A 20,375-nucleotide genomic window follows, 5' to 3' on the forward strand; every position below is an offset into this window, starting at 1 on the left:
AGACCTTGGGCCTTAATAGGTGCCTGCCTTCTGCAAAGATAAGGTTAAAATCACATGGAGCCAACTGGTCAGGTGATTGTTACCATATGTCTGTTTTGAGATGGTTTAACAAGGTTGCTTATAAAATAGTCTTGCAAAGAAAAGGAAACATACTTACTATAATGATTTTTTATAGTGATTGTGTGAGAATCCTAAGGGTTTACAGAGTTTTATTTTCCCTCACAATAGACAGAAATACTTACTCCAGATAGAAAATTCTTCCATCATAGAATCAAATGTGTCCTACAGAACAAAGTTTTGGCAAAATTTTCTTATTAGTAAAATATTTAGTTTTACTCAGTATTATCTCTGGAAATTTCCACATTATATTCTTTTTCGTTAACTTACCGCTTTTGAAAGAAAATAGAAAGCCATACAGATTTTTTTAATGCCTTTGGAAAAAAATCTTGTTTAAGTTTTGTCCCAACAAAATAAGCACAAAGATACAAAAAGATACAAAAATAAGAAGAGCACCAAAACTAAATATAATTTGAGTCCTTTTTAGGTTAACCCTACATTACAGGAAAAATCCGAATCAGAAGCACTGAGGGATACCTGACTGGCTCAGTCAGTGGAACGTGTGACTCCTGATCTTTGGGTTGTAAGTTCGAGCCCCATGTTGGGTGTAGAGATTACTTAAAAATAATAAAATCTTTAAAAAACAAAACAAAAACCACTGAGTACAATAGAGTTTTCATCTAACAAAACGTAAAGTGGATTTAAATTTTCAAAGGAAACTCTGATTTCCACCTAAGTGTGATTTCATTTCTGTTATGGTTTTTCCCCCCTCTGCTCTTAAAACCCAAGAAAAGTCCCTCTTAGAAATCTCCCCAGTGCCCACTAATGGATCACACATGGAACAAATTGGTTTGGCAAAAACATTTCAGAGCTGATTCCAGGGAGGAGCTTAGGAACTGCTTCATATAGGGGATATATGTATATAATTTTTTTTTTTTACATCTCCCCCCTTTTTTTTAACATACCTTGAATTAGGGTTTTTATTCCTCTGATTTAACTTTTATCCAGCCCATCTTCTTCTACTCTGAAGTCCCTGATAGTGCTCCAGCTTTTCAGCTTCTAATCTTCACCATTTGGCTCTTGACCTTTATTTTAGGAAATAGGTTCATAGTTGTAAAGTATCATGTTTCTTTTTTTTTTTTTTTTTTAAGATTTTATTTATTTATCTGACAGACAGAGATCAGAAGCAGGCAGAGAGGCAGGCGGAGAGAGAGAGAAGGAAGCAGGCTCTCCGCCGAGCAGAGAGTCCGATGTGGGGCTCGATCCCAGGACCCTGAGACCATGACCCAAGCCGAAGGCAGAGGCCTTAACCCACTGAGCCACCCAGGCGCCCCAAGTATCATGTTTCTTTAAAGTTCTCCACCAGGTGTTTAAATGGAGAGACCTTTTGGTCCTTAAGTACGTCCCCAGCCAAAAATGTACCATATTCACTGTTCCCATGGAAAATGCTTATGTTGAGATTAAACTTTGTGAAAAACACAAGAAAATGCCTCACAGACTTTACAAGTCTTGAGAGCAGTTAATCTCTTCACATGTCAAACATCAGAAGGATTAAGGAGTAGAAAAACAGGAAAGAGTAAATATCCAGTAGAGAGGAAACTTAAAACTTGAATTTGGGGTATTAAGAATCAGAATCAACTAAAGATTTATCTTTTTACTTTATTTTATTTACTTATTTAGAGAATGTGAGTGGGGGTAAGGGTAGAAGGAGAGGGAGAATTTCAAGCAGACTCCATGCTGAGTGCAGAGCCCAATGTGGGACTTCATTTCACTACCCGGAGACCATGACCAGAACCTAAATCAAAGTCAGATGCTTAACCGATTGAGCTGCCCAGGCACCCCTAAAGATTTATCTTTTGGTACTAAAGAGAAGTCTTCTCTTCTCTTCTTTCTTTTCTTTTCTTTTCTTTTTCTTTCTTTTTTTTTTTTTTTTTTTTTTAAGTAAACTCTACCCCCAACACGAGGATCGAGTTTGTGACCCCAGGATCAAGAGTTGCATCCTCTACTGACTGAGCCAGCCAGGTGCCCCAAGAGAAGCCTTTTTTTTTTTTTCTTTTTTTTTTAAATAAAAATTTGGGTTAGTTTTGAGTGGGTCAGGTAATAAATGCTGACACTGGGGTTCTTTTTGTCTCTGGAATGCATGATGAATAGTTGTGTTCTTATTTTTAGGGGCTCTGGGGATCCTGGCAAAAAGAAACAGCACATTTGCCACATCCAAGGCTGTGGCAAAGTATATGGCAAGACCTCACACCTACGGGCACACTTGCGCTGGCATACAGGCGAGAGGCCATTCATGTGTACCTGGTCATACTGTGGGAAACGCTTTACACGTTCGGATGAGCTACAGAGACACAAACGTACACACACAGGTGAGGAGGAGCCTGGGAAGAGAAAAATGGTAATAGAATAGAAAACACAGAATGTATCTATGAAATAATTAAATTTCTGAGCAACTTAAGTTTGAAAGTGAATGGGTAGAACATAAATGGAATTGGAGTTAATCTGGAAAAATTTTCAGAAGGAAGGGGCTAGGTTTTTAGTGGTTTGTTTGTTTTTTTTTAAGGATTTTATTTATTTATTTGACAGACAGAGATTACAAGTAGAAAGAGAGGCAGGCAGAGAGAGAGGGAGAAGCAAGCTCCCTGCTGAGCAGAGAGCCAGATGCGGGGCTGGATCCCAGGACCCTGGAATCATGACCTGAGCCAAAGGCAGAGGCTTTAACCCACTGAGCCACCCAGGTGCCCCTCAGTGGGATTTTTAAAGGAAGATCATGGCCCCATTATTATTCTTAGTCTCAGTCCTGCCTTACTTTTCTGCTATAGTCCTTCCTTTCTTTTTTTTTTTTTTTTTTTTTTTTTTAAGATTTTTTTTTTAAGATTTTATTTATTTGACAGAGAGAGATCACAAGTAGACAGAGAGGCAGGCAGAGAGAGTGGGGGAAGCAGGCTCCCCACAGAGCAGAGAGCCCAACATGGGGCTCAATCCCAGGACCTGAGACCATGACCTGAGCCAAAGGCAGAGGCCTAACCCAGTGAGCCAGCCAGGCGCTCCTCTTTTTTTTTTTTTTTTTTTTTTTTAAGTTTTTATTTACTTATTTGACAGAAATCACAAGTAGGCAGAGAGAGGGGGAAGCAGGCTCCCTGCTGAACAGAGAGCCCGATGTGGGGCTCGATCCCAGGACCCTGAGATCATGACCTGAGCTGAAGGTAGAGGCTTAACTCACTGAGCCACCCAGGCGCGCCTAGTCCTTCCTTTCTGAGTAATCTTTGAGCTTTACTTATTTTTCTCCCCCCCACAAAGAAAAAGATACTCAATAGATTTTTCTTGTTTTTATCACCTTCTAAGAGTGCCTGATATTCTGTTTAATGTAGTTTGAAAACAGTGAATTAAACAAGTACCCTGCTTCCTAAGATGTCCGTTTCTTATCTTCTTTCTCTTCTTTTACTAAGGAGAGAAGAAATTTGCCTGCCCTGAGTGTCCCAAGCGCTTCATGAGGAGTGACCACCTGTCGAAGCATATCAAGACCCACCAGAATAAGAAGGGAGGCCCAGGTGTATCCCTGAGCGTGGGCACTTTGCCCCTGGACAGTGGGGCAGGTTCAGAAGGCAGTGGCACTGCCACCCCTTCAGCCCTTATTACCACCAATATGGTAGCCATGGAGGCCATCTGTCCAGAGGGTATTGCCCGTCTTGCCAACAGTGGCATCAACGTCATGCAGGTGGCGGATCTGCAGTCTATTAATATCAGTGGCAATGGCTTCTGAGATGAGGCACCCAGGGCCAGAGACATATGGGCCATACCCATTAACCCTGGGATGCAAGGTAGCATGGGTCCAAGAGACATGTGGGAGAGAGAGCCATGAGGCATTAAAATGCATGGTGGTGGGAAGAATTGGGGGAGGGATACAAGAGAAGAGATGGGGTCTTGGCACCCACCTATATCATCAGTACCTCCTTAAAGTGGGAAACATTAGTGAAAATTCTGTTGGTGCCACCCTTTGATGAGCATTTGTTTGACCCCAACCAGTTTCTTAGACTTCTTACCCCAGCCTCCCCTTCCTGCATTTCCCTTCTCAGCTCCCCCATGATGGATCCCCCCCTTTCCTAAAGCCATCATGCCTTGATAAATATATATGATCATTGAAATACTTTTTAACAAAAAAACAGATTCTATATTATATATATATTATATATATATATATAAAAGATATATAGAGATGCATTTGCAGGGGTTGGCTGGGAGGAGGAAGGAGACCATTCTGTGACCAAAATACCTTGGTCATTTTTTTATATTGCCTTATTTCCCTATGGCTGAGCCTTGTTGTGACACATCAAGCTTTTCTATAGATGTTGTCTTGGCTTCCCACCAGATTAAGCATTCATATGCTCTGCTTTTAGTTTATATATACATACATAATGTTTTTCCTTTCTTAATTTTGTCTTTTTATTTGGGATCAGCTTCTTGCACTCCTTTCTTGACTCAACCTTTCTGTCTCCCTTTCTCTCACCTGATCACTTTATGTTTTGGTAATGATCCCTGGATGAGGCACTTCTGTCAGTCTTTTAAGGTCCTTGGTCCTAGCAGCGGAATGGAGAGCCCTGAAGCCCAGGCTGATGCTTGAGGTAGCTGTGGAGAGAGTGTTCAAAATACTACTGACGCAGGCACCCTCTTGGCGCTGGAGAGTTCAAGGCATCTCTCCTTATTAGCTGCTCTAAGCATCGAGAGTCTTTCTATGGAGTTGTACAAGAGACCCTTTAAAGGTTATAATCTGGGATCAGTTTGTATAAACTGTCACAAAGTGGTCAAGAAACAGGTAGGGGCTTTCAGTAGGAAAATGATGTGCCCAGAAGTGGAAGTGACTCAGAGTGGTCCCGTTCAGGAGTTAGTGGAGTATTTGGACTTTTGTACAGCTGTCTTCCAAAGTAGCTCTAAGCTTTTTATGGGTTTTTGAGGTCACATTCTGAAAGGAAATGCACTTCCTCTTTTGAACATCCCCCGTAGTTTCTTTTTCATGTTATTAAGGAGCATCAGCCAATGAATCTGTTCCGGGTTTCCATTCTGCAAAACTCCAGAGCATGCACAAGTGGCAAGGCAGTGGTTCTTTGATCTTTTCCCTTAACTCTTCCTTGGGTGGTTCCTAAGGGAAAAGGAAGCACATGATCATGGGAATGATAGCCCAGAACAAAAAGAAATCTTGTCTTACCACTGTGGTTTATAGGAGAGATCAGGAGACACCATCCTGCTTTCTCCATGGCCTGATTCCTGAAGAGACTGATCCAAAAATTATAGCGGCAGGGAACTCTTAGTGCATTTGGCACTGAGATTTAAATGCAACCAGAGTTGTCCTCAAGGCCCAGCCATTAAAACGTTGCCTCTCTTGACCTTCTGGTATCTTGTCGGAGAGCTTTTCACTGTGAGGAAGTATGGAAATGGCTGTGTGTATGTGTGTAATCTGTTAGGTTGGGGATAGGTTTTCTGTTAGCCTATACTAAAAGAGACCTGCAATAAAAAATTGCCCTGATCTGATAGAAAATGAAGTGTTTGTGTATGACTGTGTGTGAATGTGTGTTTGTGCCTGTATATATCTACACACAGATGAGAAATTATATTTGAAATTGTTGGAAAATCAAATTCAGCTCAAAAATGCCTTTCAGGCCCATTACCTAGTAATCTGTCTTAAAACCTGGGTATGTTCCTGAGGTCATTTCTTTGCTTATGCTAAATTAGTAACAATTAATGATGGGGGATATTCAACTGCACTTTTGAAGAAAAATTTTTGTGTTTGAAAGTGAAACCAACATCCAGATCTATACCAGAGTCCTAGTTTCTTTCATAAATCTTTTTACCTTGATTACAAATAGATGATGCTATGATTCTACTATATATTTTGTATCAAATCTATCCAAATTAGGGTCTGGGTAATTTTGTGTTGTTTAACCTGAAATATAATAACTGTTGATACTCTAAACAGTAGTTTGCTCCATTTGGTCCTTTCTCTGCAGACTTAATACACTCAGGAACTATTGCAAGGAACTTTCCCCAGATCAAATTCTGTTAACACTGCAGTAAAAGTCATCCGTGTCCAGCCACTTATCACACCCCCTTTATTCCCACTGAAAGGCAGAACTCAGAACCTGTTATTTTATGTCTATAATCATGTACATAGGCATCTTTTGGAGGAAAGGGGCAGGATAACTCACCAGAGTGTGCAGTATTTTGCTAGAGCATTTCAAGGAATGGAATCTTCCCCAGTATGAAATTAATTTGATACAAACTAGCTTAATGATGCTGAGGACTACAGGTGTTTGGAAGGTTATTTGATGATGATTTTCTCTGGGATGGAATGCTGGTTTACCCTCAACCCCCTTCACGAGCATTGCTGTAAGTGAATTCATAGTCCGTTCTTTCCACTTACCTACCCTCTTTCCTTATCTCCAAGGAAGCTCCAGATCCAGTATCTTGTTTGGCACCCAAACTGAAGCAGCTTCTGCTCTTGTCTCCCAGCAGCAGTGAGCTGCTCAGTCTTTTCCACAGGGAGTTAGGAACCAACATTCCTTGAGTCATGAGCTTATTGCTGAAAATCCCTTTCCCTGAACACTTTGGCCAGCAGAAATTAATGTAACTGACAGGCATATTGATTCTAAAGTTTTTTTCATGAGTTGCTTTTTTATTTAAAATTTTTAAATGACCAAACCTTTGGGGCAGGGGATGCCCAGAGGAGTGGTAATATTAAAACCCTGATTCTCTTGTCCATTCAGTTTGCCCATATACATTCATCTGTGTACCATTTGACTGTCTCACTTTTAACCCAGAGCGGTAACAACCCACACCATCTTCCTTCAGGGACTTCCCAGCTAGCACCCTGTTTGTGGGTGCTGTGCAGAATGCAATTTAATGGATATTTCTCAGCCTGATTCAGAATAAACAGAACCCTTGATCTAGAAAGTATAGACTGAAGTGCGGGGTAAAGATTATGATTGGGGGAGGGTTAGAGACAAAAGCTGTAAATTACTATGGCTGATTGATTTATTTCTACTATATACATATATATATATATATTTTTTGCTTTTGTATATCCTATATAGGAAACTAAGCATTGTATTTTTTTAACAAATCTGAGAAAGCACTATGAACTGCAGATGTTTGACTTTCAGAATATATTTTGTATTGTTAATATCTTCACATTGTGTGAATACTGGAAGTTGCAGATCTTTGCTAGGACGCAATAAATTTATATACTTTTTGAGGGGTTCTTCGGGGTGGTGTTAATCAGGCCCCTGTTATGCTTTGGGGGAGCCCTGGTGCTACTTACTTAGAGTTTTCATTCAATTGTAAGTACCCTGATGCCTTTCGGACCTCGGGATCAGAGCAAATAACTTTTAAGATCCCGGTACCAAGGAAATGCGGATAGTCTAGCTGCCTCAAGTAAGGGGCTCTTAGCATAGCTCTCCTTCCCCCTCTTCAAAGCTGGGTAGCCTCTCGGGGTGGAGAAGAGAAATGTGAAATCTCAGAGTTTCATCTCCCTTAAAAGAGAGCCAGTAAGTTATATGCAAGGATGAAAGGTGGCAGCAGTAGTTTTGGGGAAAGGGAGGAGGATATGGCACTCTTCCAATCCCGGAAAACATTGCTTTTGGAACTTCTGATAAAACATGGGCAGGTTATTACTTTTGTTTGGGAGCCTGTGTTCTCTCTGGTGCCTCTCTTGGCTCTCCTCCTGGGGTACAGACCTCTTCTGGGAGGATGAGCAGACCAGCTTTGAGGTTGACCTGTTTCTTTTCTTTGTCTGCCTTCCCTAAACACCAGCCCACAGGAGGACATTAAGCAGCCTTAAGCTTAAATTCCTACTCCCTCTTCCCAATTTGGCTCACTTGCCTTAGAGTAAGGGCTAGGAGGGGATAAAAAAGGGGAGTCCCCAGCTTCATTCCTCTCCTAGGTCTTTTCCAGTTTGATTTCCCCAAACCTAGAAAGATTTCCTCTGCCACCTTCATTTGAGAGAAATGAGTACATTGTTCTGTTTTCCTTTTTCCTTATCAAACAGCCCCAGCCTTCCTTGTCCCTTTTAAGTGGGAAGAGGTGTGGTTGATCTGTTCAACTCCCTTCAGTATTTAAAAAAAAAAAAAAGGGCATAACAAATGGGGTTAAGCTGGGGCTGCAAGTAGTGAGGACTCTGTTGATACCTCTCCTGGGATGTGTGTTTTCCTCTATCTCACCTTCAGGAATTACACTGTGCCTTCTCAACAGGGACATGGGCTTTGTCTACCCAGCCCTCCACTTTCCCAGCAACTGCTCTTGAACAGCGTGGACAAGGGCAGGCCTTCACCTTTTTCTCCCAGTGGCATCCCATAGCCCTCACCTGGAGTCTAGGGCACAAAGACTTTGGGGAAGATGGGAGAAATATGCTGAGATTGACCTGAGGAGACCCTTTGTACACACACCAATGGCAGCTGCCCCAGAGCCTGCTTCCTCTTAACCCAGTCTGTCATCCTCTGGGAGGGAGGGGCAGCGCTCCAGTCTCTGGTGCCTAAAACAGGTTTATTTCTCTTTCTCAACATGGGCGATAACCAGTCTCCATACCACTGTGGCCTTTTTAAACCTCTTAATAGTCTCATGCTGTGTTTGTTGTTAATTCCAATCCAATTATCACCAGGGCTGTGTGGGGAATACTTTTAAATGCTCTCTCATCGTTCTTGCTCTTTTTTCTGCCCCCCCCATCTTGTGTATGTATGATGCTAATCTCTTGTCTTTAAGTTTCTTCCTGCTCTTTTGTATCCTCCTTTCTTGTCTCTCCCCCTACCTTTTGTCTCTGGGTATTTTGGGGCGCTTTTTTTTTTTTTTTTTTTTTTTTTGGCCTTTTTGTACAAAGATTAGTTTCAATGTAGTCTGTAGCTCCTTTGTAAACCAATTAAAAAAGTTTTTTTAATAAAAAGCCATGTCTCTGGTGTGTTGACAGGGTGGGAATGGGGAGAATATGGTCATAGCTTCATAGACTGTACCCAACAAAGGTTTCCAGTATATATGGTTGTGCTACCATACATGTTAATCAGTGCAATTACCCTATACTTAACTCCCAGGCAAACAATTTCATGACCAGATCAGTGTGCAATGAGGACATAGAAATGTGGAGGACCAAGAGGAACAGGGCAGGCCCAACCTCTTAAAAAAAAAAAAATATATATATATATATATATATATATATATATATATATATATATATACGTTTTTATTTTGGAATGCTTTTAAATTTAAAGGAAAGCTACAAAGATGGTGCAGAGAGATTCCATATACTTTACTCAGTTTTTTCCATTTTAACATACTATTGGGGTATGTTGTCAAATCTCCAAAACTGATGCTGGTATATTACATTAGCTAAACCCCAGGCTCTGTGTTTCACCAGTTTTCCACTGATGTCCTTCCATTCCAGGATCCATTCTGGGATGCTACATTGCATTTCATTGACATGCCTCCCCAGACTCCTCTGGTCTGTGACAATTTCTTACCCTTTTCTTATTTTTCATGACCTTGACAGTCTGGGAGTATTGACCAAGTATCTTGTAGAATATCTCCCAATCTGAATTTGTCTGATGTTTCCCTCATTCTGAGACTGAGCTTCCAGGTTTTTGGAAAAAATACCACACAGGTGAAATGGTGTGAAATGCCTTTCTCATTACATCCCCTCTGATGCCATGAGAGCCACATGACATCACCAGTGCTAACCATCACCCTGGTTAAGGTAGAGTTTTTGCCAGCTTTCACCACTGTGTTTCCCTATTCTTGGGAAGCAAGTCAGTAAGTCTAGTACACCCTTCATGGAGTTGGTGGGAATTAAGTTTCCCTTCCTAAGGGAAGTAAGTAACTACATGGAGTATTTGTAATTCTCTGAGGAAACCGTCTCTTCTCCTGTCATTAATTTATTTTAGTATATACTCGTGTTTATACTTAGATTGTACATTATTTTCATTGCTCAAATCACCCCAGCTTTGGGCACTGGGAGCCCTTTCAGGTTGGCTCCTGTGTCTCTCATATATCTATATCCTTTTCCTTTTTTGAGCACTTTTCAAAGAATTTTCCAATACACAAGATGATTCAGACTTCCCTTGTATTTTCCCAGCCCCAGCCCTAGAATCAGCCATTTCTCCAAGGAGCCTTAGTTCTTTTTATTGGAGAATGATAATCAAAAACTAAGATCTGGTCCTCACATACTTCACATTCGGTTAATACCAGCCTGTGTCTAACATGATCGAATCTGGATTATGGCCCCATCTGAAACTGAAATTGAAGTTACTTTGACAGTCTTTCCCATCAGCCTATGGCTTCACTTCCCTCCCTACCTGTCCAAGAATCCTTAGTCACTCCTTTATACTGTGGCTACCAGCATCCCCAACTATTTTGCTCATTTGACTCCCTTTGCTTTTCAATCACTTAGCCATGGGTAAACTCAGCCATCAGATTTCCTGTTTAGCCATTAGCAATATAACATTTTAACATTTTGACTTTATTGGGGGAGTATTTTTTTGGTTTGAGGGTTGGGTTTTGGGGTTTTTTTGGGGGGGGTGTTGTAGCCCTAAATGGACCTTTAATAGCAGTATCATCTCGTCATTCAGTAAACATTTATTGGGCCCTTGTCCTAGGTACTGAGCTAGGTTGAGGATAAAAAGTAAGGCAGGTCCTGCCACCACATACTTCATGGTCTGGTGAGTGAGAGAGAGATCATTAATTGTAGGTTTCCAAGTCCTGACCCCACTTTGTAACAGATGCTTTACTTCCTATTTCATGGAGAGAACGTAAGCATGAATTTCCTCAAACTTCCCTCTCTTCTATAAGCAGCCATATACTTGCCAATACTAATTTACCTCCTTATCTTTTCTTGGGAGAGAAAGTTTGCCTTTGCAAGGCCAGCCCTACTACCTGTGCTCTTAACCTCATTTCCTCGTTTTGATAGTATTTTCCCCTTCCATCTTCAGTTTCTCCTGGGTTCCCTTTTGTCATCCTATAAGCATGTTAAAATTCTCCCCCTGTCCCTCTGCTTCCACTTCAAGCTTCAGCTCCAGTTCTTTTCATTTCCAAAGTTAGTCAAAGTAGTTGATTAATTTTTCTCTTCTTTTAATGAGCCCCTCAGGCCACTTTGTTCAGCACCTATCATGTACAAAATTGTTTCTTACAGATATCAGCAATCTGGTTGCCAGCTCTGGCGGTCTTTCAGTCATTTGCCTCTTAGACCTCTTGCAACCATGTGCATCTTAGAGCTTTGTTCCTTGGAGTGTAAGTAAGACTGATTCTCCTTCACAGTCACGTCTTCCTCTGTCCCTTAAGTGTTGGTGTCCCTGTCTTGTGTCCTTACCCTTACTCTACCTTTCAACCCCTTAAACAAGTTGGATCCACTCTTTAGGTATCCCAAATCTTAAGCCCTGCCTTTTCTCTCAACCTGACAGACTGCTTACAGGACATTTTTCTTTTTCTTTTTTTTTTTTTTTAAAGATTTTATTTATTTGTCAGAGAGAGAGGGAGAGAGAGCGAGCACAGGCAGAGAGAATGGCAGGCAGAGGCAGAGGGAGAAGCAGGCTCTCCGCCGAGCAAGGAGCCCAATGTGGGACTCGATCCCAGTACGCTGGGATCATGACCTGAGCTGAAGGCAGCTGCTTAACCAACTGAGCCACCCAGGCGTCCCTTACAGGACATTTTTATCTGGTGTCCCACAGATAACTCAAAGTCAACATGTAAGAAGGGGAAATGATTCTTTGTGTTCCCCATCTCACTTAACAGTAGTAATACTGTTACTTGATCATTTATACTTGAAACCTCAAAACCATCTTTTAATTCTCACTGAAATACCCACACTTAAAAATAAAATCTTAAAAAAAAAATACCCACATTCATTTGATTACCAATCCTGTCAATATTTCCAGTACAATGTATCTCAACTTTTTCCTTTTTTATTTCCACTGTCCTAGTACTCACCATAGCTATGGCTCAGATCTCATAATCTCCCTACTTCTAGTCTCCCCAAACTCTAGTCATCCATCTTCCACATTGCCACCAAACCCCTCCCTAAAATCTTTTGCTTTCGGGAAAAGTCTAGTCTCCTTGATAAAGACCTGAAAACCTTTCCAATCTGGTCCCAGTCTTTTCTTTCTCAGAAAAGACAGGCTGAGACTTAATATTTTCTGAGTTGAATGAATAAACAACTCATGTTAGCCCTGTAGACAGGGGCGGTCAAAGGTAACTTATTGGGCCACTGCAGACTTGAATCAGGATCCTGATGAAGAAAGATCTTTGTGTATGTGGAATCCAGGGAGACTGTTTCAATGCTGGGGTCCTTTCTCAGGACCTTCCTAATCCCTCAGCATTCAAATTATTACCCCTTCTCTTACCACCTCACTCCATAAGCCTGCCTGGGATGTTTCTGTCTTTGAGAGGAGTAGTCATCCAAGGTTTTGGGTGAGGAGGCGGCCTTCCTGCCTCATCCTTATTTTGTTCCCCTCTGGAGGAGGTAGTCTCCTGAAACACTCCAGACACAAGAAACTATTTGACCTTCAAGTCCCCACATGCTCTCCAGCCCCCCAAACTTATCTGATCTGAGAGCAGGAAAATAGCTGTAACGAAGTCCAACATTCCATCTCACTGGCAGGGTTCTGCAGACTCCCAGAAGGTCCCGGGGAAGGATGGGCAGCTGTCCATCTGCCTCTGGCCCTGGTCATTCTCCGTTTGCTCCTTCACAACTACCAGAGCTTTTACTCTCTCCTTCGTTTCTACAGGCTTCCCAGGAGAACGGCTCCAGAATTAGAGAGTTAATACCTATACCCTCAATCCTGGTCTAAGCCAGACTATTCCCAGAAAGGGTTTCTAGGCAACCACCAGGGGGACAGAAGGCTAGGAAAATGGAACCCATCCCCTCTGACTCAGATTCTCAAGGGAGCCAACTGCTCCCAGGTAGGGAAATGATTACCTATTAATGTAATGCTTTACCCTGAGGAAGAGTCTGGTGCAGTTAGACTCCTGTCTCCCATTACAGCACAAGCTATAAACTTCTTCCATCTCTGTGCGGACATTCACGCTGCACACCCTGGGCTCTGCCTTCACATTATACAGTCCCCGCCTCTTAATAAATACAGGAGATGGACTATGGACATCAGTCATCAGAGGAGGCTGAAGCACCCTGAGTTTCTCCTATGTCTGCTGACCTCTGGTGGCGGTAGTTTGAACTGTTTGCTCCCTTTCTAGTTCATGGCCGGCTGGCAGGTAATGATGTGTATTTTCTCAACAATCTAAATTCTAACATTCAATTATTGTATCAGAGGGAAATATTTTTTAAAGATTTTATTTATTTATCAGAGAGATAGAACACAAGCAGGGGAGCAGCAGGCAGAGGGAGAAGCGGGCTCCCCGCCAAGGAGGGAGCCCAATGCGGGACTCCATCTGAGGACCCGAATCATGACCTGAGCTGAAAGCAGACACTTAACCAACTGAGCCACCCAGGCATCCCTGGAAATATTTTTTATTGCTGAGTTTTTTGTTTGTTTTCAGGCATCATAGACTAATGTGAAGAGTAAGGCCTGGGCTTTGGAATCAGACTTACCTAGGTTCAAATCCTAGCTCTGAGTTAAGCCTCTACCTCTGGTTCAGGTCATGATCTCAGAGTCCTGGGATCGAGCCCCACATCGGGCTCTCTGCTCAGCAGGGAGCCTGCTTCCTCCTCTCTCTCTGCCTGCTTCTCTGCCTACTTGTGATCTCTCTCCCTGTCAAATAAATAAATAAAATCTTAAAAACAAAACAAAACAAATACTAGCTCTGCTATTTCCTAGCAGATTGACCTTGGGCAAGTTACCTAAGCTCAGCTTTCTTACCTGTACAGTGAAAATAATAATAAATAGCTCAATGGGAGAATAAAATGAGATGATTGTAAAATGCATAGCCCTAGCTATGCCCTAGCACATAGGTACTCAATAGAAGTGTTGTGGTTTTTGGGTTTTGTTTTGTTTTGTTTTGACCTTCTCTGATTATTTTTTTCAGTATTTGACTCAATATGATTTTTAAAATTTTGGTAACATAAAATTTTACCATTATACCCATTTCCAATGTGACTTTTTTAAACTCTGAGAAATTTTATATAACTCTTTTCTGATTCTGAAGTTTGGAAACTGAGATCAACTTTAGTCTGTGAAGCCTCTCTTTGCGGAGAGAGCTGCACATCTGAGCCCTGAAAAGAAGGGATCTTGGGCACAGTTGAATCCCTCAGTTGACCTCACTCTGGTTTCTAGCCTAGAAGGGCTGACAGGATCCAGCACTTTCTTCCAGGGTCAGCAAAGGGCAGAGGCCTGAAGTTAGGCATCACAGGGTTCTCAGCTGGGCCTCTAAGACCCCCTCCTCCCACTTTGCAGAGAAAGGAGGCGGCTGCAGAGAAGAGGATATGAGCTCCGTTCTCTGCTCCTCCCTCTCCTTGCTTTTCCCCACACCCATCTTCTCCCCCACAGCAGCCGTCTCCCCCACAGAGACTGGGAAGAGGGAGGAGGGCAGGATTGGGCACTGAGGGATCAGAAGCCCCACAGCGCCCTATATCTGAAGGAAGCTCTGGCCAGGGGAGCTGTGCTGGTTCATGCTCACCACCTCATGCTGCTTGTCCCCTCCAGCATGATGCTGGGGACTCTGGGCCTTTGCGTACTATTTCCCACAGCTGTGCGAGGTAAGTGTCTACGGGGGGGTGCTTTTCACTCACCCACTGAGGGAAAGGGGGACTTGAAGCAGCAGCCACCCCTCTGGAAGAGTAAGTGGGGTGGGTGAGTGAGGGCAAAAAGTAGATCCATGTGTCCCCATGGTGAGGTCAGGTTCCAGACCTCTGCTGACCCTGTTTCCTCTTACGGCATTACCATGATGGCCCTGGGATATGAAACATGTTTTGTGTCTCCTTTTTGGCTGCTGCTTTTGCCCCTGCATTCACTCCCATCTTGAACCTTCCCCTCTCCCCACCCTGGGCCACAGCACCCCCAAGCAGGCGGACCTGTGTGTTCTTTGAGGCCCCTGGAGTGCGGGGAAGCACAAAGACACTGGGGAAGCTGCTAGATGCAGGACCAGGGCCTCCCAGGGTTATCCGCTGCCTCTACAGCCGCTGCTGTTTTGGGATCTGGAACCTGACCCAAGACCAGGCACAGGTGGAGATGCAAGGTGAATGGCAAAGTATACAGCAGGTGGAAGCTAGGGTGGGAGTCAGGTACATCCTGGGGTGGGGGTGACAGCAGCGGGAGAGGAGGAGAAATGGAATATACAGAGGGAAAGAAAAGCCCGAATGAGATGGAGGGGATGCCTCTGATAGAGAAGGGGGTTATCCTCTGTTCCCAGACTCTATTATGCTCGCTTGCCCTCTCTCTCTCTCCCTCTCTCTCCTCTTCTAATCCCACCTCAATCAGGATGCCGAGACAGTGATGAGCCAGACTGTGAGTCCCCGCACTGTGACCTGAGCCCCCGAGCCCACCCCAGCCCGAGGTCCACTCTCTTCACCTGCTCGTGTGGCACTGACTTCTGCAATGCCAATTACAGTCATCTGCCTCCTCCAGGGAGCCCTGGGACTCCTGGCTCCAACACCGTCCCAGGTAGCCACGCAGGGTGCTGGGGCCTGTGAGGGCCTGGGGCCCAGGTTAGGGCGAGAGGTAGAACCAGGGCCAGTTCTCACCCTACCCCCATCCCAAGTTTTCTTCCTCCTGGCCTTGAGAAGTTGGTTGCCCTGGTGACTGGGAGATAAGGGGCTTGTGACCAAGGTGGGGGTGGGTCCAGAAGCAAGTTCTCTAAGGAGGGGAAAGGAGTGGAGTGGATTTGGGGCAGGGCTCATCCAGGCTGCATTCTTGCTTTAATATCTAGGCAAGTCCATCTGGATGGCGCTGGTACTGCTGGGACTATTCCTGTTCCTCCTGCTGGGCAGCAGCATCCTGGGTACTAATCTACTTCATCCATCCCTTGTCATCCCCGGTCACTGCCCCAAAGCTCTCGGCCCTTTCCAGCTTCCCCTGATCCCACGGTTCTAAGATCTCTACAGCCTGAGCCCATTACCTCCCACAAAGCCCCTTTCTCAGTCTCCATGCCTGTGTACCCTGACCCAAGGGCTCTTTTCCGCCCCAGCCCTGCTACAGCGAAAGTCCTGCAGAGTGCTGGGTAGGTCAGCGCCAGAGCCAGAGCCAGAGCCAGAGCCAGAGCCAGAGCCAGAGCTGGAATCAGGCAGGGACTGGAGTGCTGAGCTGCCTGAGCTGCCTGAGCTGTGTTTCTCTCAGGTGCCCAGGGAGTCGGGGGGGCAGGTCCTCTGGTCCCTCCTGGAGGGTGTGCTGGGGAGGAAGCCTGGTCCTGATGCGAGCTGAGGCTCACACCCAGCACCGTGTTTCCACCAGGTCATCTGGGAAGGAGGTCATACAGTGGTGTGGGCTGGGCAGCTGCAAGGCAAACTGGTAGCCATCAAGGCCTTCTCCCGGAGGGCTGTGGCCCAGTTCCAAGCCGAGAGAGCGTTGTACGAGCTGCCAGGCCTACAGCATGACCACGTTGTCCGCTTTATCACCGCCAGCAGAGGGGGCCCTGAGCCCCTGCCCTGTGGGCCCCTGCTAGTACTGGAATTGCACCCGAAGGTGAGGACGGAGAGGTGTCTGTGTGTCTGTGCCTGTGTGTGTATGGGGGTGCCGGGCTAGGGGAGAGCAGGGGACTGCTTGCGCTTATTCTTCTGCTCCAGATTTCCTCTTCTCTAGAACATGAAAAATGATTTTTTTTTTGTTTTCTTGGTTTTTTTTTATTAGTCAAGAAATACTTGCTAATATTTTTTACTCATGAGACATAGAAAAGGAGAAATCAAAACCACTCATATTCCCAACCTTAAGGAAAACCAATGTTAAAGAAATATCTCAAGGCACAGCCCTCCAAAGCCATTTACACACTCATCCAACGAGTACTTATGAACCTTATGAACCATATGCCGAACCTCCTGGGCTAAGACAAAGAGCCTCATCCTTGCCTTTGTAGATTTGAGAGGGTAGTGGGGGAGACAGTAGTGAATCAGGTAAACACAAAAATAAGCATCAAATGTCAAGTGTGCTAAGTGCTGAGAGAGGAGGTACTGTGAGAGAAGAACAAGGGGATGTGCCTCGAGGGGACGATCATGAACAGGAAGGATGAGGAGGACAAGGTAGGCAGGGACCAGGCTGCCCCTGTCCCTATGGACCGTCTAAGGACTAAAGACTTTATTAGCCCCTGCAGTCCTCTCCCTCTGAAATCCTGAATCCGGAGAAGTCCCCTTTTTGACCATGTGCCTTAATGCCTAGCTCAACAACGTCTGCTTTCCTGGGTTGGTTGGTTGGTTGGTTGGTTGGTTGGTTGAACCTCCCTGGGACACTGAAGTCATGTTTGTGGAATGAGGGACACAAATGCTCCTTCCCTTCCCGGTTTCCTACTTGCTCCCCTCCTTTCCCTCTCCTTCCCAGAGGCTCTTAGAGGAGGGGGCGCCTGACACCGCAGGCCAGGTGGTTCCCGGGGAATACCACTCCTGAGCTCGCCCTGCCTCTTCCTCTTCTGTTGGTGTCTCAGGTCCCTAGGCCGGATAAGGTGGTGACTCGTGAGTGACCCTAGAGTCAGACTGCTGGGGTTCCAGCTCTACTTGCTTTTCACAAGTGACTTCCAGCAGGTTTACTTCATTTTCTTTCAATCTCCTTGTCTATCAGAGGAGTGACAGGCCCCTGTCTCCTAGGGTTGTGAGGACTGCAGGAGGCCTGGCACAGTAAGCACTCAGACACTTAACTAGGGCTACTATTTTCCCGTCGGTCTGACAGAGGCACGTTCTCATTCCTCCCTGCCTCTTGTCTCGGCCTGGATGGATCAGCATGTCCATCTGCTGGGAAAGGCAGGGGGAGGTCTGTAGACTGATCTCTGCTGCCCGGGGCAGATCGGCCACCTCCAGCTTATGTGTCCTCCTTTTCTCTCTGCTGTTCCCCAGGGCTCCCTGTGCCACTACTTAACCCAGCACACCAGTGACTGGGGAAGTTCCATGCGGATGGCACTGTCTCTGGCGCGGGGCCTGGCATTCCTCCATGAGGAGCGCTGGCAGGATGGTGGGTGAGCCGGAAGGAGGAAGCCATGGAATCAGGAGCCACCCGCTGTGCTTCTGATTCTCCCTTAGCTTGGAGGGGAAGAAGAGGGTCCAAAAAGAAAGGAAGAGGACCCATGCCCCTTCAACCTTGGCTTCTCTCACAGGCCAATATAAACCAGGGATCGCCCACCGAGATCTGAGCAGCCAAAATGTGCTCATTCGGGAGGATGGGTCATGTGCCATTGGAGACCTAGGCCTCGCCTTGGTGCTCCCTGGCCTCACCCAGCCTCCCACCTGGGCCCCTACTCAACCCCGAGGCCCTGCTGCCATCATGGAGGTGAGTACTCTGGGTGATGGTGAGGCCCGGGATGACGGCAGTGTTGCTGATGAAGGCGCGCTCTTTGCTGGGGCAACGGAACAGCAGTACTTCTGACGTTTAGGACGTTGCTGACTCTAGCTGGGGGGATACTGCATGGACCAGTGTTGTGGCAAGGCTTGCCAGGGAGATGACTCTTGGCCCTCCATGTCTTTCTCTCCAGGCTGGCACCCAGAGGTACATGGCACCAGAGCTCTTGGACAAGACTCTGGACCTACAGGACTGGGGCACGGCCCTCCGTCAAGCCGATGTGTACTCTCTGGCTCTGCTCCTCTGGGAGATCCTGAGCCGCTGCCCAGATCTGTGGCCGGGTAAGAATGGGTATGACCGTGCCCCCTTTTCCTCCCATAACTAACCCACCCATTCTAGATGCACCTACCTCCTGATGCAGGAAGTTCTGCCTTTCTCCTTCTTGGCCTTTCCATGAGGAGGCACCCCAGGACTAGTTGACATCTAGCCCTATGTGCCTTTCCCCAGACAGCAGACCACCACCCTTCCAGCTGGCCTATGAGGCAGAACTGGGTAGCACTCCCAGCACCTGTGAGCTGTGGACCTTGGTGGTAGAGGAGAGAAGGCGGCCCTGCATCCCGCCCACCTGGCATGGCTTCACCACAGTAAGAACCCACCTGCTAGTGGGCTGGGGACCTGGAGAGTGTGGACCAGCCCATCTGCTCCTCTCTCCTCTCATCTATCCCCACTCCTGTCTCCTGTTCAGCTGGAGCTGGGCAGATCTGCTCTACACCTTGGCTCATCCCCTTCCGCCATAAGTCTCACAGCCCATTCCTGAAACAGACACCTTCCTCCTGCTCACACTTGCCTGGTCTGTCTCTCTTCCTCTCCACCATTGGTTAGCCCTATTTCTCAGTCCCCTCCTCCAGGAAGGCCTCCTTAGCTTTGCTTCTGCCTGAGCTCTGCTCCCAAGATGGCTCCTCTCCTGTTACAATGGAGCCCAACGTTCAATCCAGTAATTCCTTGCGCTGTCCCACACATTCGTGTTTCTGCTATGACCCACTAAAAGCCAGTCCTGGGTGTAAAGGGCTAAAAAGGTGGCCAAACAGTGAAATTTCAGGGTCTGTATAATTAGTTTCCTAGCAGGAAGCCCCTTACCCTGCTACCTGATCTGTAATTTCCACAGTACAACTATCTCTGGGGTTAACCATTGTTTGCCTAAGACCCTGGTCGCCTGAAAGGAAGAGGAGTAATTTCCCATCAGCATGTGAAGTCATTAACCTGAATTAGCTCCTCAGAGGAAAAGATGGACCCTCTGAGGGCCACTGAGGATCCCAGGATTAAGCCTGCTTCCTGTTCTTCCCAGGACCCTGGCGGCCTGAGAGAGCTGCTGGAGGACTGTTGGGATGCGGACCCAGAAGCAAGGCTGACGGCAGCATGTGCTCAGCAGCGTCTGGCCGCCCTGGCCCATCCTCAGGAGGCCCACCCCTTCCCAGAGAGCTGTGCCCAAGGCAGCCCACCTCTCCGCCCAGAAGACTGCCTCTCAGGCTCTCCCCATGGCCATCCCCCCTTGTAGGCCTCAGTGGAACGTCTGCTACTTCAGCCTCCAGCAAGGCCTTTGTTCCGGGGGTCCTCCCACACTGTGTCTCACCTGTAAATGTGCAACTTACGTATAATCTCTGTACGTGCAAACATAAATCTGGTGCTCCGATGCCTGACTGCTGTGTCTCACCATTGCCTTTCCAACCTGCCAGTTGCCTAGATCCTTCTGTGGGTGTCTAGTATAGGGCAGTCCCGATCGGGGCCTGAGGGGTGGGTGTGCATAGGAAAGAGATAAAGTCAGCTTTATCTCCCTGTCCTTGGGCCTTCCCCATCTTCTGGGGATCCTGGGCTCCTCCTGTCTCTCTTCTTTTCCTTCACTATCATAAGCCTACTTTTGGTGGGATC

The 20,375-nt window shown here is 45.9% G+C and overlaps 2 protein-coding genes across 6 annotated transcripts in view; both read left to right on the forward strand.

Moving 5' to 3' along the window:
• The window catches only part of LOC111157856 (Sp1 transcription factor), a 41,775-nt gene extending 36,197 nt beyond the window's left edge, over positions 1-5,578 (forward strand). For both annotated transcript variants that reach the window (XM_022519551.1, XM_022519552.1), the window contains 2 exons: positions 2,227-2,426; positions 3,507-5,578. In XM_022519551.1, the coding sequence (XP_022375259.1) occupies positions 2,227-2,426; positions 3,507-3,820 (514 nt within the window). In that variant the 3' untranslated portion in view covers positions 3,821-5,578. The remainder of the gene's footprint in view (positions 1-2,226; positions 2,427-3,506) is intronic.
• Positions 5,579-14,053: 8,475 nt separating this feature from the next.
• On the forward strand, positions 14,054-20,364 carry LOC111157842 (anti-Mullerian hormone receptor type 2). 4 transcript variants are annotated; one of them, XM_022519525.1, is made up of 11 exons: positions 14,054-14,734; positions 15,031-15,213; positions 15,456-15,638; positions 15,904-15,975; positions 16,162-16,310; positions 16,425-16,655; positions 18,011-18,125; positions 18,268-18,440; positions 18,643-18,790; positions 18,957-19,093; positions 19,795-20,364. In XM_022519525.1, the coding sequence occupies exons 1-11, from the start codon at positions 14,662-14,664 to the stop codon at positions 20,002-20,004; spliced, it is 1,674 nt and encodes a 557-aa protein (XP_022375233.1). In that variant the 5' UTR covers positions 14,054-14,661; the 3' UTR covers positions 20,005-20,364. The 4 variants fall into 4 exon arrangements, with proteins under 4 accessions (XP_022375233.1, XP_022375231.1, XP_022375234.1 ...); XM_022519523.1 differs by having other exon boundaries at positions 14,054-15,213; XM_022519526.1 differs by lacking the exon at positions 19,795-20,364 and having other exon boundaries at positions 18,961-19,116.
• Positions 20,365-20,375: the final 11 nt, after the last annotated feature.

This window comes from Enhydra lutris, unplaced genomic scaffold (genome assembly GCF_002288905.1).
Source record: "Enhydra lutris kenyoni isolate GAN:26980312 unplaced genomic scaffold, ASM228890v2 scaffoldscaffold56, whole genome shotgun sequence".
Classification (NCBI taxonomy): Eukaryota; Metazoa; Chordata; class Mammalia; order Carnivora; family Mustelidae; genus Enhydra; species Enhydra lutris.